Raw genomic sequence first — 18934 nt, 5'->3', positions numbered from 1 at the left:
ATTTTTGGGGAAGCCCTTTTGCGGGAGAGACCATCATTTTAAGGTGATATATTTTAGAAGCATACATAAATATATACAATGTTATTATTTTAAAATGTATTAAACATGTAAAAATGTTTAGATATTTCATAAAAAATATTAAGTGACAGTAAATTTGATGATTTGATTATCTACAAACATCAAATGATACTTAATTTGTAACACATGCTACCCCTTTCCAACAAAGGAACAGTCTGTCTGCATCCTGATGAGCGAACAGCAATTTTCGTCGCGAAAACCGACGTGGAGGTTTTGTTGTCATTTCTTGTTGTGTTTTTAACATGTTATTGTTATTGAGATTCGTAGAAGAAGATGATGCTGATTTCTCATTATTTTAACTCATAAAAACATTGTTGAAATTTCATATTTAAAATTAGATGGTAAGTTTGTCTACTGTAGTATTAATTAAAGGTCATTTTTTAGGCGTTTAACCAAAGCCTATAGGCTAGGCCTAGGCTACTCATAATCAGCCGCCTCTATAAAATTGTGCTCGGTATGGGCGGGCCCAATTGGCTTCAGCTGGGTCAACTGACTAGCAACTGTAGTGGGGTTCCCCCACTGCACTCATCACGTGAATTACTAGCAAATGTAGGCATAAACAGCACAGTCTTGTGTACCATAGAGAAAATAAAGAACTAATTAAAACTAATTTCTTAGTTTTATTTTAATCCACCTTTTTTTTTCTCATTTCAGCAACCTTCTTCTTGGTGACGTCTACATTATTGATCGTTTCATTGACTTTTTCATCACCTGCAAAATGAACATACAAACTTTAAATAATTGTGAATTTTATAATATTTTTTTAATTATATTATTTTTCTTTTTACGGTAAGAACATTTTTAACACTCTACAATACATACATTTCTTCCTCTAGTTAAAGATCCCAGCCAATAAAAAAAAATGATATACTGTAAAAAAAAAAAGAATCTCCCATCTCGAAAAAAAGCCCACCCATGAGTACTAAAAAAAGAAGCCCATGGGCTTCTTTTCAAGGTTTTATGGTACAATATCTAATCCTTGTGGATTTGGTTCCAAAACATTCTTATCTCTATTAATTGGAGGAATATTTTAGTTTGAATACAAAATAAGTAATAACATTGAATTTACCAAAGTATTAACTAAATTTAGTAGGTCGGATAGACATTATGAGGGTCCCTAATGTTCGGCTGGATGGACCACCCTTGTAAAATATTGTTGAAATAAATAAATTTATTGATGTAATTTGTTATTTTAAGCTCTGTTTACACTATCAAACTTTATGTGACAAAAAATTTATATGGACACAATGATGTCATATCACTACCATATTTGGGCATATCACACTTTTTTGTCAAACTAGTTTGGTAGTATAGACAGAGCAATGTTATACATGAAAATAAATTATTAACAAATCATTGTTTAAATTGAAGGTGTAATGCGGGTGTCATTCCATCAGAAGACTTAACTTCAGATAAAAAGTCTGTTGAGAGTCGTGAAAGTAGCAATATGCATACAGATGAAAGTACATTACCATGCTGGCATAGGGAAGACTATACTGTGATGGGAGTTTGTGAAAGGTGTGAATACTACGAAACGGTATGTATTAGATGTGTGGTGCAGTGTGTTGGACGTTGGATTACTGATCGTGAGATCGTGGTTCAAATTCAACTTTCGTCGCATTGCTTGTATCCTTAGGCAATACACTTTACTTACATTTGCCTCTCTCCACCCAGGTGTATAAAACAAATTTGCGCTGATTACTAGCTGCGTTATGGGAGTATGTTTTCATACATGTTTGATCCAAAATGACCAGGGTAATAATGTGCAGCGCATTAAGAGCTTGCTTTTATGCGCTATATAAGAATGATCTAACTATTATGAAGTATTATTATGTACAGTAATAGTGTTTATTTTCGTATTCTAACTTATATGTTTTTAAATTGTAATTTATTTTTTACCTCCATGGCAGGCATGAACAATAATATTTTTTTGTAATAGTCTAAATTTTAAACCAGTCTACTGGGCTGAACAACAAACAGACAACCTTTTTCATCTCCCCTAAGGGCCTTTCAGCTGGCATCAAAAGATGCTCATTCATGCATCTTTCCAAGATGATAGAGGCTGAGTGAGTGAGATAGACCAGAACAAAAGGGTAACACCTCTTCTCTTCAGAAAGATGCACTGGGATCAGTGTGAAGTGAACCAATCCAAATGTCTGAAAAGTTCTACCACCAGAATTATGATCGAGAAATACTTGACTATAAATGCACTTGAATTAACTCTTCGGACACTCTGGTTAGACCCACCCCCAAACCTGACCACATTTTTTAGGTCACTACCTAAATTTCATTTCAAGGCTTCGTTAGAGAAGTAACAATTTGTTTTCCCGTTCCAACTTTCTGTTGAATATGTGTTGAAATGGTATATTATTTCATTACAGAATGTCTTCCAATATTGTAAAATAACTGGCTATAAGTTGTTACTGAAATGCAAAGAATCAAAAGTGAATACATATAAAAGGTAAATGTCTTCATCAATGTAATTTTGCAGGGTAGAGGTGGGCTGGGACATCCACCTTTAAAATTGTCCACGTAACCTAAAGCACCCACCCAATGAGTACCTAGTATTCCATATACATGTAACTTTTTTACACCCACCCCTATTATTTCTCTAACTATTTTATTTTATTTGTATTAAATTTAATCAAGCATTAACAATTTTTCGTAATATTCAAATTTGGAAATAGGATATAGTTTTTATATATTAGTTGTATTATGTTATGGTAAAGGTTGTGACTGATGGTTCAGGTATCACGTGTGAAACTTATGTGACACTTTATACAGAATTTGCTAATGATACTGGACATATATATTATGACATTTTTTATTATGAATGTTTTTCAAATTTATATATTTTTTTTTCAGCTGTGAATTGACTGGATGGCCTATAGAAAAACATTTTTGGGTGTTTGAGGGCGTTATGTTCTTCCTCTGCGTCATTTCATGTTTAGTTGTGTTTTTTCGAAGACGAATACTAGATGCGGAAACCAGGCGGAAAGTTAGATTACAAATAGAAAATTCATTATGATGACTTCTACTTTATTTTAGTTTCGTTAATGTATTTGTTATATGAAAGATTTTATTGTGCTACAGCCATGAGGATTTATTTATTGTTAGAAGCCAGTGAAGGCCCTAAGCGTTTCAACTGGTCACTCGCAAGCACCTTGCAGTGATCTACTCTCACTGCTTGCATATAAACAGTGAGGATTTTGAGTAGCTAAGACTGCTGAATATCTGCCTAAAACAGCCTCTAATCACTGAATTTTTTGCAACCTTGAATTGTGTTTGCGAATACTTTATCAAAATATTTGTTAGAAGCTCAAGAAACCATATTATTTTGAAAAGTCATGTTATATATATATCACGGTTCAATTACTGGTTGAGAAATGGCGCTACCATCTTTAATACACCAGTCAACAAGTATGTAACGCATTCCATGAGACATGCTCAACCCATGATTGCATGATTGCAAATAAACTCTCTGGATGACAATAAAATGCTTTTAATTCATTGGTTAGCTTGTTTTGTATTTTAAAGTATGTATATAATAATTTATTAATAGTATGATAGCAATTGATTAAAATAATTAATTATTAAATAAAGATGATTTGATAGATAATAAAATGAGTTTTTTTTGTCGATAATGATTTGTTTTACATTTGCATTTATCTTTCTTACATACATTTAATTTGGTGGTTTCAGCATGGAGGTATATTTTTATACCTCCATGGTTTCAGTGTGTTGAAAGCAATTTATTTGTAAAGAAGCAACATGTCTTAAAAGAAAAAAAACTTGTTTGCCGCCCTCTATTACTACTAGAGAGCGATCGCGACTAACTACGCATGCCCATTGTAAAATGATAACATGGCGGCGGTGAATAATCTCATGTTTTAGAATTAAAAATTGATTAAATTTGGCCAAGATATTTATGCTTCCGTCAAAAATTTATAAAATATAACAATAATTTGAAAAGATTGAAGGAATGATATATTTCATCTAAAGATTTGAGTTCGATGTTGCAACTCTAGGCCTGTGTTTATCAATGTTGTGTTCCGTCATGTGCTTGACGAGAAGGTAAGCGGCTTGATTGGTGACAACTCCGTGGACTTTATCAGATGCTAGGCCTGGATGATATTGCCACAATAAGATCGATTTTGATCAGAAAAAATGGGCCGTGACCGTGAACACCACAGGTCCAGTAGGAAGAAAAGTAAGAAGAGAAGTAAACATGAGTCTAAATCAGGTTCATCAACAAGTACTAAATTGAATATTGCAAGTTTGCAGCACAAATTAAAATCTTTGAATAACACTCAGGACAGTGTCCAATCTGTGTCTTTGTGGATTATTCATCACAAACACCATGCTAAGGATATTGCATCCAGTTGGCTTGAAGAAGTTAAACAGAGTGAGTATTTGTGTTCATTAATAATTATATTTTAAGGCCTTTTAAGTTTTATAATAGTATAAGGTTTTAAAAAGGTATGTTTTATTTATTGTAAAGTATTTTTTCATAAAATTAAGTTCATTATTTGTGGAATATGATCTGATATTTTAGTTTTTTTGTAATTAAAAATGTATAATAAAATATGTAATGTAAATAAATACAATAGAATAGGCCTAGTTAGCAGTCATAATAGGTGGTAATAATTTTAAATTACACAAGTGGTTATTTATGCAAGTATAAAAAAATGATTTTTTTACCGTATTGTCTCCAACCAATAGTAATACAGTTCTGTAATAAACACCAATTAGATTGCCTCTATATATTGCGTAGTGCATAATTGGCGACCTTTAATTAGTAACAAGGGTGAATATTAATTTTGTGTGGTTGATTGTCCTACCATTTATTATGAAAGCTAGATGCAACACTATGCTTGAATTTAACGGTTTCAAAATTAAAACCAACGTACAGCTAGTGTAAAATATGTTGGTATTTAAAGTTGTATGATACATTTCTATAACATTTAAATCAATATTCTGTGATAATTGACGATACCAAATACGAATTAAATTTTCCAATAAACCTTGTGTCTAAGCTATGTATGATTGCGGGTTAAAACCAACATTCCAAAAATGGTATAGTTTGTTGCAGGGACAGATGATACTTATTAATGGGTACAGCAGTATTAAAATAAAACATGGTCGTGAACCAGTGCGATAATAGTACAGAATTTTCTTGTCGGATAGTCTATACTGTAGTAGTCTCCAGATTACCTGGCCTACAGTATATTTGTAACCATTCCCCTCAGCCCAATTCAAAAGGTTATAATTTTTCTTTTTAATTTCAATTTTTTTAATCAAGATATGATAAATTCAAAATTTAGTTTGTAATAGATGAAAATACAATAATAATATACTAGTAAGTTACTACGGTATATAACAAGTTAGTGACTATTGTTTGTAAATAACAAAATTGTTTAATGTCTGTACTACTGTACACTACTTGGCTTTTATCTGTTTTTATGTAATACCTACTGGTACTTGTTATTTAATTGGAGGATTGTAGGTCACATGATATTCAATATACTCCATTGAACCCATGCAACATCAAGAGTACATTTTTCGTTATAATGTATGCGAGTGAAATTTGTATTGTAAATTTGTATTAAAGTATGTGCATTTATTTTTGTTAAGCATTCACAACCTTCAAATGAAAACATTAATCATGAAATTTTGGAAAAATATTTTATTCCGTAAATGAGGATGAGTGTTCTATGTTCACCGTATAATATTTGTACCATTGAATACAAAATAAATAAGATTCCATAATAGTTTTTACCCATCTGCCATTAGAGTTAGAGAATTGTGTATATTACGGTTTTTAACTTTTCTGTTTATTTAAATTTTGTTGTGCTGTATTATAGTCTTTGGAACAATTTATATTTATGCAAATGATCAAAATTGAATAAATATTAAAAATATTGTTAAATTCATTATTATATTTTCTGTATTAATAATTGCTTAATGTAGAAATTCAAAAATAAGTAAATTAAAAGGGAATGTAGTTTTGCTAGAAGATGTACCTTTATTGTTTTTTGTCCATTGCAAAGGTGCTAAACTAGAAATATACTAAATAAACACTATTTTCTTAAAGGGATTTAAAGGAAAGCCAGATTTTTTTGAAAAATATGTTACATTGTTACTTGCCAATCCAATTACTGTACACCAAGTTGTGATAAAGTTGATTATCAAAGGATAATTGTGTTTTTTGTACAATTGCCAGTTTTAATAGTGTATGTTTCTGTGACAACAACTAAAAATAAATTGACAATAATTTACCTCCGCCAAGGAGGTATATGTAATCGATCGCGTGTGTTTGTTTGTCTGTTTGTTTGTTTGTTAGCAGGATTACTTGAAAAGTAATTACAAGATCTTTACCAAAATGAATATACAGATAGATATGTGGTCAAGGACCATTCCATTAAAATTTGGGACCATGTTCCCAATTCTGAACCACTTTTTAGTATACTTTTCAGACCTGCTAGTGTTAAAAGATAGGAAAGAATTTTTCAAAAGCCGGCGAGCAGTCTTATTAAAGTAACAAGTAAACTGAAATTGCATTTTCTCCACAACTACTTGTCCAAAAAACTTCATTTTTGTACAAGAGGCAAGAGTTATAATTTGTGATTTTTTGATGCGAGTAGTTTAAAAAACCTATTTCTTTTCAAATTCACTTGTTTGATTTTCGCGTTGCTGTTCTATTGTTACTCAACTGAAGTTATTGTTAATTGAAAGGCTTGTTACATAACCATTACACCAAACTCGCATACACATGCTTATAGTGAAATTAGCCTAAATCACAAACAGCATTAAGACACACACATATATATATATATATTTTTTCTAGGAAAAATCTATGTAGGAGAATTTTACAGTAGGCGGAGGTATGCACTCTCGAAGTGGCTTTCTAGTTATCTTTGTATTTAACACTTGAATATATACTGTATTAATTCCTGATTTTGAGGTGTGGTTGTAGAGTTCGGTTTAGACAATTTCTCCAGATTGTTGTATTACTGTATGTAGTCTATTTCGTGCCTAGCTTACCTGCATAAATTGTATTTTTTTGTTTGTATACATTACTAGTACAGTTTTGGTAATTACAATACAGTTAACAATAGAATTGTCACATCATTGTGTCTACCTCTTCCACTAAATAATTCACTATCTTTAATGCTCAATCAAATTGTTTTTTCTGTTATTTCAATCATATTCACCATTCAAATAAATTATTAAAATTCATTCTTTGCACAATTAGTTTGTGTAGGTTAATGTTTAGTAGTTAGTAGTGTCATACTTTACATGTTTTTAAGAAAGATTTTATTGTTTGATTTATGTCTGGATTAATGAAAATAAATGAAGCTACAGTTGCCAAACCAACTCTTCCGATTTCTTCAGGAGCCTCTCCAAAATGTTCATCCAATCTCCTGATTTCCTGACTATTAATACTGTACAATCTCCCGGAATGTTGGTTTAAGACATTTTTCAAACCCATGTCTACTGTCTGAATTTTGTTTTTAGAATAATAATAATAACTTCCGATTAAAGTGGTCAAACTCCTGTAAAATCAGTTGAAACACATGAAATTTGTTGATAAAATTGTTGGGGGTTGGAATGTCTTGACAAATGGAAGGAGGCAGATGGTAAAAGAAAATAAAATCCTGGGATATACAAATGTGGAGAGTTTTTTAAAATTGAAAGAAAAGGCTGAAGAGTTTACAAAAATTGTGAGATTTGTAAATAAAAATTTGTTAATAAAAAATACATACAATAAAAAAGCACAAGAAAAACCAACTCATATTTGCTGTCCTCTATCTAGTAAAGTTGGTTTTTGGTGGCGACATTTAATTTGAAATTGACTTTTTATTTATTTTGTCGCAAAATACAAATACATTGCAAAAATTATAAGTTTGATGAACTAAATCAAATTTATTTATAAATTGGAGTATCTTGTGGGAAAATTGTGAAATCTATAATATTATAAGTGAAAATTTTAATAAAATCAATAAAAAAGTAAAAGTTATATTTGAATGTGAGAATTTGAGATTTGTTTTAAAATTTGGTCTGCTAGCTAGTGTAACCTATGTGGTAAGTGTATTACATTAGATTGTTTAGTGTCCTTTATATAATTTCTGTTGTTGAGTTACTGTATTACCGGTATATGGTATTTTTCTTCAACTGGTTACATCTAATTAGTATAATTTTACTGAAAAACATTTTCCCTACTATACATTATGTATCGTACACCTATATTTTAAAATTTTAATTCAAGGCCGTAGCAAGAGGTTAAAAACAGACGAGGCAAAGATGCTTTATTTAAATATAATTATTAATATAAATATGATGATCTGTGCTTTGGAATTTGGATGGGTAGTGAAAGCGCCCCGTCTGTCTCATGCTGTAATGGTTTTAGTAATAGTTTTCTTTTCTCTTTTAGTAGTAACAGTACTAAATGCCTCTACCAAATGTGCATATATTTTACATAGTTCAATGTTTTTAAGTTGTTTTTTTGTTTTTCAAGAACAATATAAAATAAATAAAATAATTTTATTGTCTATTTTTAGCTGGTACTTCAAAACGACTGACTCTTATGTACCTTGCGAATGATGTGATCCAGAATAGTAAGAGGAAAGGAATTGACACGTTTGTAGAAGCCTTTGCAGATGCCATCACTCAGGCTGTTACTTTTTGCAGGTATAGTATAAATAATGATGCAATGTTTATATTTAATTTGATTGTCAATGTAGTAAAATGTATCTACTGTATGTACAGTATAAATTACAGTACTCTCGTTTTAATGTGTTTGTGCAATAATAACTTTTTGATATATAGTTTTTTCTCCTTTCAGTATTTTTCACATTATAATATGCCAGTTTGGAGTTGTGTTCCCCTCTCAGTTGTGCACCAACTGCGTTGCAGCATGTTGAGTGCGTCAACGCGAGAACTTATTCTGTGATCCTCCTCGATTCTCGAATACCAAAATTTATGACTGTTACCAAGAAATTAATTTAATTGCCAATGCCATTGACAATATAGTCACTCCTAGGCCCTACATGTACTAAATAATGTTTTTAAACAGATATATTCTGACAACTATTTTGAGCAGTCTCTTCCCTGTTTGCATCACTTCATAGTTATACAGTATCTGTCTACACTATCAAACTAGTTTGGAAAAAAAAATTGTGATGTGCTACAGTATTATAGTGATATGCTTAAATATGGTAGTGATATGACATCATCATGTCCATATATGGGCAGATTTTGTTGTCACATAAAGTTTAATAGTGTAGACAATGCTTTAGTTATATCTACAGTGTGGTATATGACCATCAAGCACTGTTCTATTAATTTTATCATATAAACATTTCCAGCTCTTTTCTACTGTATTTTAATTCTGAAATTGTCTTATATTTTGTTAGAGACGACAGCATAAGAAAAAGCATAGAGAGGCTATTTAAGATTTGGGAACAACGTAATGTCTATGAAAGTGAGGTGGTTGAGAAGTTTCAGGATGCAATCTGTAAGAAAAAATATCTCTTTATTCTATATTGGAGACATAAACAAGATGAAGAGAATATTATATAAACTTTGATTAATATTTTTTTTTTATTTTGATATCAAATTAAGTTCTATACTTTGGTCTTTGTAGAATACAGATAGATGCTAGAAGGAAAGTTTATTATTATTTATCAAAATAAAACTATTACCAAATTGTTTTAAATTAATTTTTTTACAATGAAATAATAAGTGACTACAGGCTTATATATATATATATACAGGCTTATATACAGGCTTATTAGTTATTTACAGTACCAGGTAATTTGGTTTTGTGGGATAATTATCACTAACTTTGGAGAGCCAACTTACCCAAGTAAATAAAGTCTAAGGGCCTGTTCAGACCTACAGAGTTATGCTTTCGTATCGTACGCGGCGTACAAGGTCTGAACTAGGAAAAGATTAGTGGAAGCCACTTCTTACGACACTGATCTTTCATTCGTTGCGAAAGCTCATGGTACAAGATTAGTGAACAACGCATACGATACGAAAGTCATGCATCAACGATTTGGACCTTCAACCAATCAAATTTACTCCTTACTTACATACAACTGTTCACAAAAGCGTTAGTTAAGTAAATCTGAACACTTTGCTGTTACAATGCTAATTATATTATGATATTGCTTGCGATACGAAAGCATAATTCCATGGATCTGAACATACCCTTAGTCTGAACAGCCGTTCGTTGGGCTGCAGACCTATATATTCTAGACTTAGAACATAATACTAACATTTTCATTTTGTAAATTGTTCATCCCCAGCTACAGAAACAGATGCCATTGCAAAGGCAAACACTCAAATTCTGGCTGAATACAAGGTATTTGTTTATTTTACTTTAATATTATGTATAATCTTGCTAACAGACAAATAAACCAGGATGATTGCATAACATTCTTTGCGGAGTAGAAGACTTTGAAGGTGGTATCCTCACCCTCTTCCTCTCAGCACATGCTTTAAAGCTCTGTCTACACTATCAAACTAGTTTGACAAAAAAAGTAAGATGTGCCCAAATATGGTAGTGATATGCCCAAATGTGGTAGTGATATAACATCATGTCCATATATGAGCACATCACATTTTTTGTCACATAAAGTTTGATAGTGTACACAAGATTTTACATTTGTACAGTACCAGATACATTTGAAAGGAGCGTCCAAAACACAGTACAATTTACTCATATAACATTAAATAAAATGAATGTTTTAGACTATAAAATGTTTTATTCATGCAGCCTGATGAATTACCAGACAGTATGGAGCAATTAGTAGTGTTTGAAGGGGAAGTGGACTTGAAGAGAAAACAACTATCAAGTTTAAATGTTGATGTTACTAGTACAGAAGCAATAATGCAATTAAAAGGTAAAATACAACAGTAACAGTTTTACACCTTGACTAAGCATGTAGTACAAGTAAATATACAAAATGACTAAAGTGCCATACTGCCTAGACAGTTTTACATTACTGGGTACAAGTCATTTATAGAGTTCATAACAATCATAACAATTATACCAACCACACTCCTTTTTCCTAATTTATCGGAAGCATATATGGAAAAGGCATTTTAAAAATCGGATGCTGATGAATTTCCAAGAATGCCAAGGTTTTATGATTACCTACAGGTAGAAATAATTCCAGTCCAGTTCACCAATAACAGTGTTAGGCAAACCATACTTGCACCAGTAAATAAACAACTGCTCTTCCTGTTTAGAATTTCATGTAGACTAACACATATTTCCCCTCCCATCAGGTTTTATCAAACAAATCCCCTGCCTATGCCTATATAATAACCCTAATTATAATGGCATATTGTCACCAATGTATTTTTCACCTATTTCTTTACCTAAATCATAGTTTAGCAATCATCATCATCAATAATAATAGTTCATTCTTATATAGCACATATAAGCCAGTTCTCAATGCGCTGCACATTACCCTGGTCATTTTTTCAATCAAACACGTATGGAAATATACTCCCATAATAATGCAGCTAGTAATCAGTTGTGTCTTGATCTAACCGGTACCCATTTTATACACATGGGTTGATGTAAATGGCAAATGTAAGTAAAGTGTCTTGCCTAAAGGATACAAGCAATGTCGGCGAGAGTTGAATTCGAACAACGATCTCACGATCATTAATGCAACGTCCAACACACTGCGTCACACGCCCTCAATTATAATATAATAATTAAAATATAAATAATTATAATACAAAACATTTTCTTGGCAGATCGCGCTGGTGGCAAACGGTTTTCAAAACATTTTGAAGATGCAACAAATAAGCTTGATCATTACGTGCAGTCCCTAGGCAAAGAAGTTGAGATGAGACAAACGCTTCTAGAATTACTAGAGAAAAGTGTTATATTTTATGAAGCTCAGTTTGGTGAAGCTAAAATAGTTGCTAATGTAAGTAAAGCTCTATCTACACTATCAAACTGTATGTGACAAAAAATGTGATGTGCCCATATATAGACATGATGATGTCATACCACTACCATATTTGGGCATATCACTACCATATTTGGGCAAATCACACTTTTTTTGTCAAACTAGTTTGATAGTGTAGACTATATTTAAAATATTTTCATCTGGTTTTATATTAATTATCTGTATACAATTCTTTACGTTTCGACCGGTAATTAAATATGTACGTGTGCGACGTTTCAACTTGGCAATGACTGCTTTACTAGTTGTAGTTCTTCTGAAAAACCAAAAAACTTCTGAAAATCGCAGACCAAGTTTGCTAATAGGGTGCGCTGCTCTACAACTAGCAAAGCTTCTAGCTACCACAAGTCATTGCCAGATGTAGACGTACATATTTAATTTCTGGTTTAACATAAAGAATTGTATACAGATTTATCATTTATGATTTTTATTTATTCCAGGCTTATAAGAATTTCGGAACAAGGGTTGGTAACTTAAAGAAACGTTTAGATGAATATCGCAAGTTAATACCGGATGATTCACTAAGTCCGCTTCCGTCGCCGACATCCGATGCCCCATCACCTGGTATAGTATTTTATTTCTAATGCTATGCATAATCACAGAAACATATCAGTCTGTATCACAGCATTTATACTGTTATACTGTGTTATTAAGTGCACCAACATTAGATGTGCGTATTATAGTGTAAATGTGGTTAGACTAGCCAATGAGGGGCACTTCATTCACGCCATGCGCAGTACTGATCAAGTATCTATCAATTACCTACCCAATTGTAAATGTAAACTTGTGCAACTGATGTATTACTATTTTCCTTTAATATTCTTAATGATAAGATAAAGAAAATTTTACAGGCTAGGGTCAATATAAACAATAGCTTGATTTCTAGGTTGCAGTTATTCATTTCAAAGCATGAATATTTTAGCAGCAGGTTCAAAGTATGCATAGTAAGGTAGGTGAAACAATATAGAAATCCCATTATTAATTCTTTGTCAAAAACACCTTTCAATTTCATGTTTTAGTAAATCTCCCTTTTACACCCAAGTGGTTACCTAAAACATGACAGCCGTATGTGTCACCAACATGTACAAAAGTTTCAAGAGATAAATGCATTATCTTGTTTTTTTACAGGTGCTACACCTCCAAGGGATCCAAACCAAGACACCACAGAATTAGAAGATATGGAGATGTCTGATGATGATGGTGAATCTAAAAATATTGGATCCGTTGTTGGTATGTATCTGTTATAGCCTTAAATGGTGTATGGTTTTGAGCAACAACATTTCGAAGATTATTTTCAGATTTAGCTACACAATAATTAGGATAGGGCTAAAAGTTCAGGCTTGTTCCAACTAGGACGCAATGCAAGGACATAAAGGCAACACAAGTAATTTGATCAGTATCACACACAATGGATTATCCAAACTTGCTTTTTGCTTACGCCCCTTGCATTGTGTCCTAGTCGAAACCAAGCTTTAGGGTTGTGATTCCGGTACTAGAAGCTGACAAGTAAGCTTGGTAAAAAACTATTATATATCATCATAATATAGAGTATATTGTATTATATTAGCGTATGTGTTCTTACAGTTATATTGAAGATGTACATTTGGAATAGAAACACAGTCTGACAGCCAAGCCAAAAGAAACTGAAATAAACAATATACATTTTGTTTATACTAGTTTACATGATTTCTTTTTAAAGGGTCATTTATGTCATACCATTTCTAATAGTTTATTATTTACTTATTGTTTATACAGCAGCCTCATCCAGACCAACAAAGAAGACGTCTAAGAAAGCAGCACCTTTAAAATTGCCTGGGCCTCCCACTATTGGACAGCCAATTGCAACCATTGCTGGTAATCATTATCAATATTTCATTTTCATTTCATTTATTTTGTCTCCAAAAAATACAATATAAAAAAAAAACAAGAAAACATCACACAAAACCAGGCAGAGACAGGATTCCTAAAAAGCGAACTTAATCACTATTTAGTAGGTCTCCTATTGCACTGATTGTATAAAAAACATTTAGAATAAAATGTGTATAAACATTAAAAATGCATATAAATACTATATCAAATTAAATTAAAGTATATTGCAATATATATTATTTACTGTTAAAGCTTCGACCCTGCATATGTTATATGGACATGGTTTCACTTCAAAAGTTGATACTGATCAGTGTAGGGTTATATAAGGAGCTTTTGTGTTGTGACTTTTCAATGTAGGGACATTGGGACGTGCTTCTTCACTCCATTCCTCGAGACAGTTTTGCCGGACTCTAGGTCCAGAAACTGACCAAAGTAAAGAAAAGTTTCAATTTATATCCTACTGTAATATTAATAATAATAATAATAATATTGTTTGTATTTTTTGAAGGTCAAGTTGGGAAGTATGCCGATGATGCACCAGCATCCTATTCGCCAGAATCAAATGGTTCCGCTCCCTCACCAGAAGGCACACCAGAAGGATTAAACATTTCTCCTATTACAAACAGTCAGTCTGACACTTACAACACAGTCCAACCTTCATACCAGGCTACAGCCCAAAATCTTTTACCCCCAGTTCCCCCTTCTCCTTTCCCTCAACCTGTACCACCTGTACATGATACAAGTTCCAATTTTCCACCCGTTTTATTTCCGACAGAGACAAACACCTCAACATATAGCAGCATGTACACAGAATCAACACCGCAGTATTCGACTACATATGCGCCATCAGCCCCTCCACAAATACCGCAATCAGTACCTTCACAGATACCGCAACCAGTACCTTCACCAGTCAGTACCCCTCAAACTATTGCCCCATTTACTTCTAATACATATTTCCAAAATGCTACAACTACAGACGCAAGTTATACTGCTACATCTATTGGTACATCAGCACAGCCAACATCGCCTGGTGTATATTCGCAAAACTACGCACCAGCAGCGTACACTGCTCCTCCATTCTACGGACAACAAAACAGTCAGGAGGCAAATTATTCAACAATACCGACATCATCAAGCAATGCTCAGTATAATGCTCCGCCTTCACCAGATCTATATTCTCCAACCAAGCAGACAGTTCAGCCATCAGCCTACTCAGCACTCAATTCATATGACCTAACAGTGCCGCCGCCCAATTTTGCGGCAAATTACCCGCCATCTGTCCCTCCTGCCATGCCACAGAATGATTACAAGCCATCGTCTGCCGTTAACTATTCAGACCCGCAGCAAGAGTATCAGACGCCAAGTTTTCCAAGTGAAAGCTATGACAATAGTTATACCAGTGATAGTTATAAACCATACGTTAACCAAAGGACTTCGTATGAAGGTAACGATAAGGAGTACTCACAGCCTAGCTACAGTGCCCCAGATGAGTACAACACAGTTGAAGATGAGGCGGAAGATAAAGAATTAATGCAGCAAGCTAAAACAAATCCGATTGGATTCTTAACCAGGATTATAACGGCATCAAAGCAACCTCGTAATGTGCAAAGACCAAATCTGCTCAGCAACCTAACGGCTCTAAAGACTGTTCCAACTGTTGATGATCAAACTTTCAAATCAAAATCTGAAATGGAAGAAAAGCTTCAAAGAAATGATGTAGATCAAGCTAGTGAAGGTACCGACGATCAACAAATGACAACCAACACCTCAAAAGACGTTGAATTATCAAAACCCCGCTCAATATTGAAAAGACGACAAGCTCCAGATGCTAACAACATTGATGATGTTGAACCACCAAAAAGGGAGAAGTTCCCAGAAACTAAAGTTAAATCATCTCATTCTATAGCCCTTGGCGCATTTTTGTCTTCACTGAAACAAGATGATGATGAAGATGACGAAGAAGATGACGGTGTGGTCAAGTGTGAAAAAGATAAACCTGAGAGTATTCAAGAATCTGTACCCGAGGAGGACATAACCACTCAGCCCCACACAGTTACTGTACCTTCACCTGTTACTCCACAACCAATCATGTCTATTGCTAACACAATGAAAACTGAGAAAATATCAACTATTACAACTATAGGTAGTGCTGGTCCACCACCTGGGCCACCGCCTGGGCCTCCACCACCAAATGCAAAACGAGCTGGCCCACCACCTAGTACACCTCCAGCTAATGTAAAGATTGTCCCGCTTTTAGATCTCCCAAGCCCAGTTAAGTCAATAGTGTCTGTAGTTAAACAGCCAGTCAGAAATGCTATACCAGTACTCGGTGCTCCTGCTCCTGCTAAACCAGCTTTGAAGCGCAGACTAAGTTCAGTTGTTATTCCCGCTAAAAATTACACTGAAGAATCTAATGAATGGGATGATTATAGAGAAGAGCATCACTCGTACGATTCCATGGATCATGACCACTATAGAGGGCACTATGATGATTACAGACCGCGTCGACGTATGGAGGTACCGGATCATCATCATAGGCCTCCTCCACCATATGCTGGTCCACGCTATGAGGATAGCCGATATGAAGAGCACCGATACCAAGACCATCCGTACAGGTATCAAAGAGGGCACCCGTATCACGAATATGGACCACCACCACCGCGTCGGCTTCCAGAACGCCGCCCACTGATGCGAGGTGGTTACCCTCCTCACTTTCGTTTTTAGTCTTAGAAATATTGTTAAAAATGAATGTTGGTTACAATTTCATTTGTCTGTTAAAGGGTAAATTTGTGACTGACTATTGTTGACTTAAAAGTGTAAATATAGCAAAACAATAGCATGGACTAAGCTGATTACTTTTAACAAATACTTATGAAATCATGGTCTATTGACATCTTTAGGTTTCATTGTTTGTTCGCCGAAAAGAAATCAATGTCAATTAATTCAATATTTGTGAACACTTTTTTTAAAAATCCACATTTGTTTATTGTAAATTAATGCCATTTTCACCAGAATAAAAACATGATGGCTTAATCTTAAATAACGATTAAGAATAGTTGTCAGTGTTTAATAGTTAAGTTAATATGCATAATTGTTTTTCAATGATGTTTGTTTTATGCTTATTTGGAACGTACATGTGTATTAAACTCCGTTTACCTACAAGGTACGAAACCTGATCTCTCTTGATGTGTAATATAGCATGCACAGAGTAGACCTAATATTACCAAGTTTTTGGTGTAAGGTATACCGTGCTATGAAGAAAAATGTGAGTTTCCTATGTTGTTGGTATAAGGTCTTTAATACCAATAGTTCCTTCACAGTAAATAAAAGACTGCATTGTATTGCAGTACTTTTTAAGAACTCTGTTTCATAAATATTGTATTTAGATTTGACAAGATTTTTGGGTTTTAAAAGTTTTAAGAAAAACAAATTTTGAATAAGATGAGAATGGGAAAATATGTGAAGTCTCTCAGCTTGTTGGTTTAGAGGTATTCTCTTTGACTTGTAAAATATAAATGCATTTCTTTGATTATAATTGCCGAAATATATACTTTGTGTTCCCACGATATAATACTTTATTTTCCTATTTTCCATAACTGTGTATAATGCGCTATGTTTTTTAAAAGACATGTATGCAAATGCTAAATGATTCTGTAAGAAAAAAGTATGGGTCATTTTAGTTGCTGAGCCTATTTTATTGATACAATTTTCTATTTTGGTTTAGTTGGAATATTTACATTGATTTATTAAGAAAAGGGGACTTTATTGTCAAGTTGAATTAAATGTGTTGAATTCGGCCTGCGTTCAATGTAAAATACATTAAAGCGCTTTTCCATTGTTGAGATATGCGTCTTGGCATTGAATTTCTTTCAGACATTTATATTTAATCACTATGAAATGTAGATTTTGATTATTATGTATTTTTTATTAAGTTTTTATTTCTTTTTCAAAGTTCTCGTTTTTAATTATCCTTATTAATATATTTTGTTGTACCATCTTCCTACCTCATTCATCCCCCACCCCCATTTTTATATAAATATTTTATTTGCGTTTATGGACATGACAGGCATGTAGAGTGCATTTTCCGAAATTTAATGACCGTTGTTCCCCATTCACACTTAGAATAAAAGAAAATTTAACAATTCTAAGTGAACAAAACTTAAGTGAAAACCATTAATATTTATTAACCTTATTGAATACTTAGTTTTTAATATCTATTAACTTAATTTCAATCCTTAATATTTATTGACTTAATTGAATACTTAGTATTTAAGAGAAATGTGATTAGAATACGACCAACGGTCTCTTCTCTTTCCTTCATTTTAAACCGCATTTTATATTACTTCCTGGTTTCAGCAACCACCATCATATTTAGACAAAGATGCAATACATAGTTGTTAGATTGCCTTGTTATATTTAAACAAACATACAATACTAGGTCTATACAACCTGGCACGTGCTCCATATGGACAACATTGGAGTTTTCCTCTTCTTTTTTCTTGCTTCCTGGTTTTAGCAACCACCATCATATTTAGAGAAAGATACATAGTTATTAGATTGCCTTGTTATATTTAAACAAACATAATATTCAATACTAGGTCTATACGACCTACTGGCACGTGCTCCATATGGACAACATTGGAGTTTTCCTCTTCTTTGTTGTTGCTTCCTGGTTTTAGTTAGCAACCAATTACTCCTTGTGCTCCACTATTATGGGCAATACAATATACACATTGTTTCCGCCTTTCTTGGTTCCTGGTATATATCTTATTGTTTCATTTAGATGACAATATTCTTTTTTCCTTATTTAATTAATTGGTCCATGTATCGTATGTCATTTTTTAACAACACAGGCCTATCTCCTCTTCCTTCCATATTCGAACCTGTTTTTCACAACGCGATATATTTCCGCGAATTGAACATCCTATGAACTCTGATGTTAGGTCGGTATGTTATTTTTGGTGTCAAAAAGCACAATAGATGAAAATATTTAT

At 33.1% G+C, this 18934-nt stretch overlaps 2 protein-coding genes across 2 annotated transcripts; both read left to right on the top strand.

Annotated features, from left to right (window-relative positions):
* Positions 1 to 261: 261 nt before the first annotated feature.
* LOC144844573 (protein JTB-like) lies at positions 262 to 3725 on the top strand. Its single transcript, XM_078701545.1, has 5 exons — positions 262 to 419; positions 733 to 867; positions 1450 to 1615; positions 2460 to 2539; positions 2944 to 3725. Exons 2-5 carry the CDS (start codon positions 797 to 799, stop codon positions 3104 to 3106), a joined length of 480 nt encoding a protein of 159 aa, XP_078557671.1. The 5' UTR covers positions 262 to 419; positions 733 to 796; the 3' UTR covers positions 3107 to 3725.
* A 214-nt stretch (positions 3726 to 3939) lies between these two features.
* Positions 3940 to 17784, top strand: LOC144844689 (uncharacterized). Its single transcript, XM_078701714.1, has 10 exons — positions 3940 to 4483; positions 8640 to 8769; positions 9495 to 9595; positions 10392 to 10447; positions 10862 to 10988; positions 11857 to 12032; positions 12512 to 12635; positions 13200 to 13301; positions 13827 to 13925; positions 14449 to 17784. Exons 1-10 carry the CDS (start codon positions 4246 to 4248, stop codon positions 16662 to 16664), a joined length of 3369 nt encoding a protein of 1122 aa, XP_078557840.1. The 5' UTR covers positions 3940 to 4245; the 3' UTR covers positions 16665 to 17784.
* The last annotated feature ends 1150 nt before the right edge of the window (positions 17785 to 18934 follow it).

The sequence above is a fragment of the Antedon bifida genome, chromosome 6 (assembly GCF_963402885.1).
Source record: "Antedon bifida chromosome 6, ecAntBifi1.1, whole genome shotgun sequence".
In the NCBI taxonomy this organism is placed as follows: domain Eukaryota; kingdom Metazoa; phylum Echinodermata; class Crinoidea; order Comatulida; family Antedonidae; genus Antedon; species Antedon bifida.
Note: the sequence above shows the minus strand (reverse complement) of the source record. Positions and strands in the feature narration are given on the sequence as shown.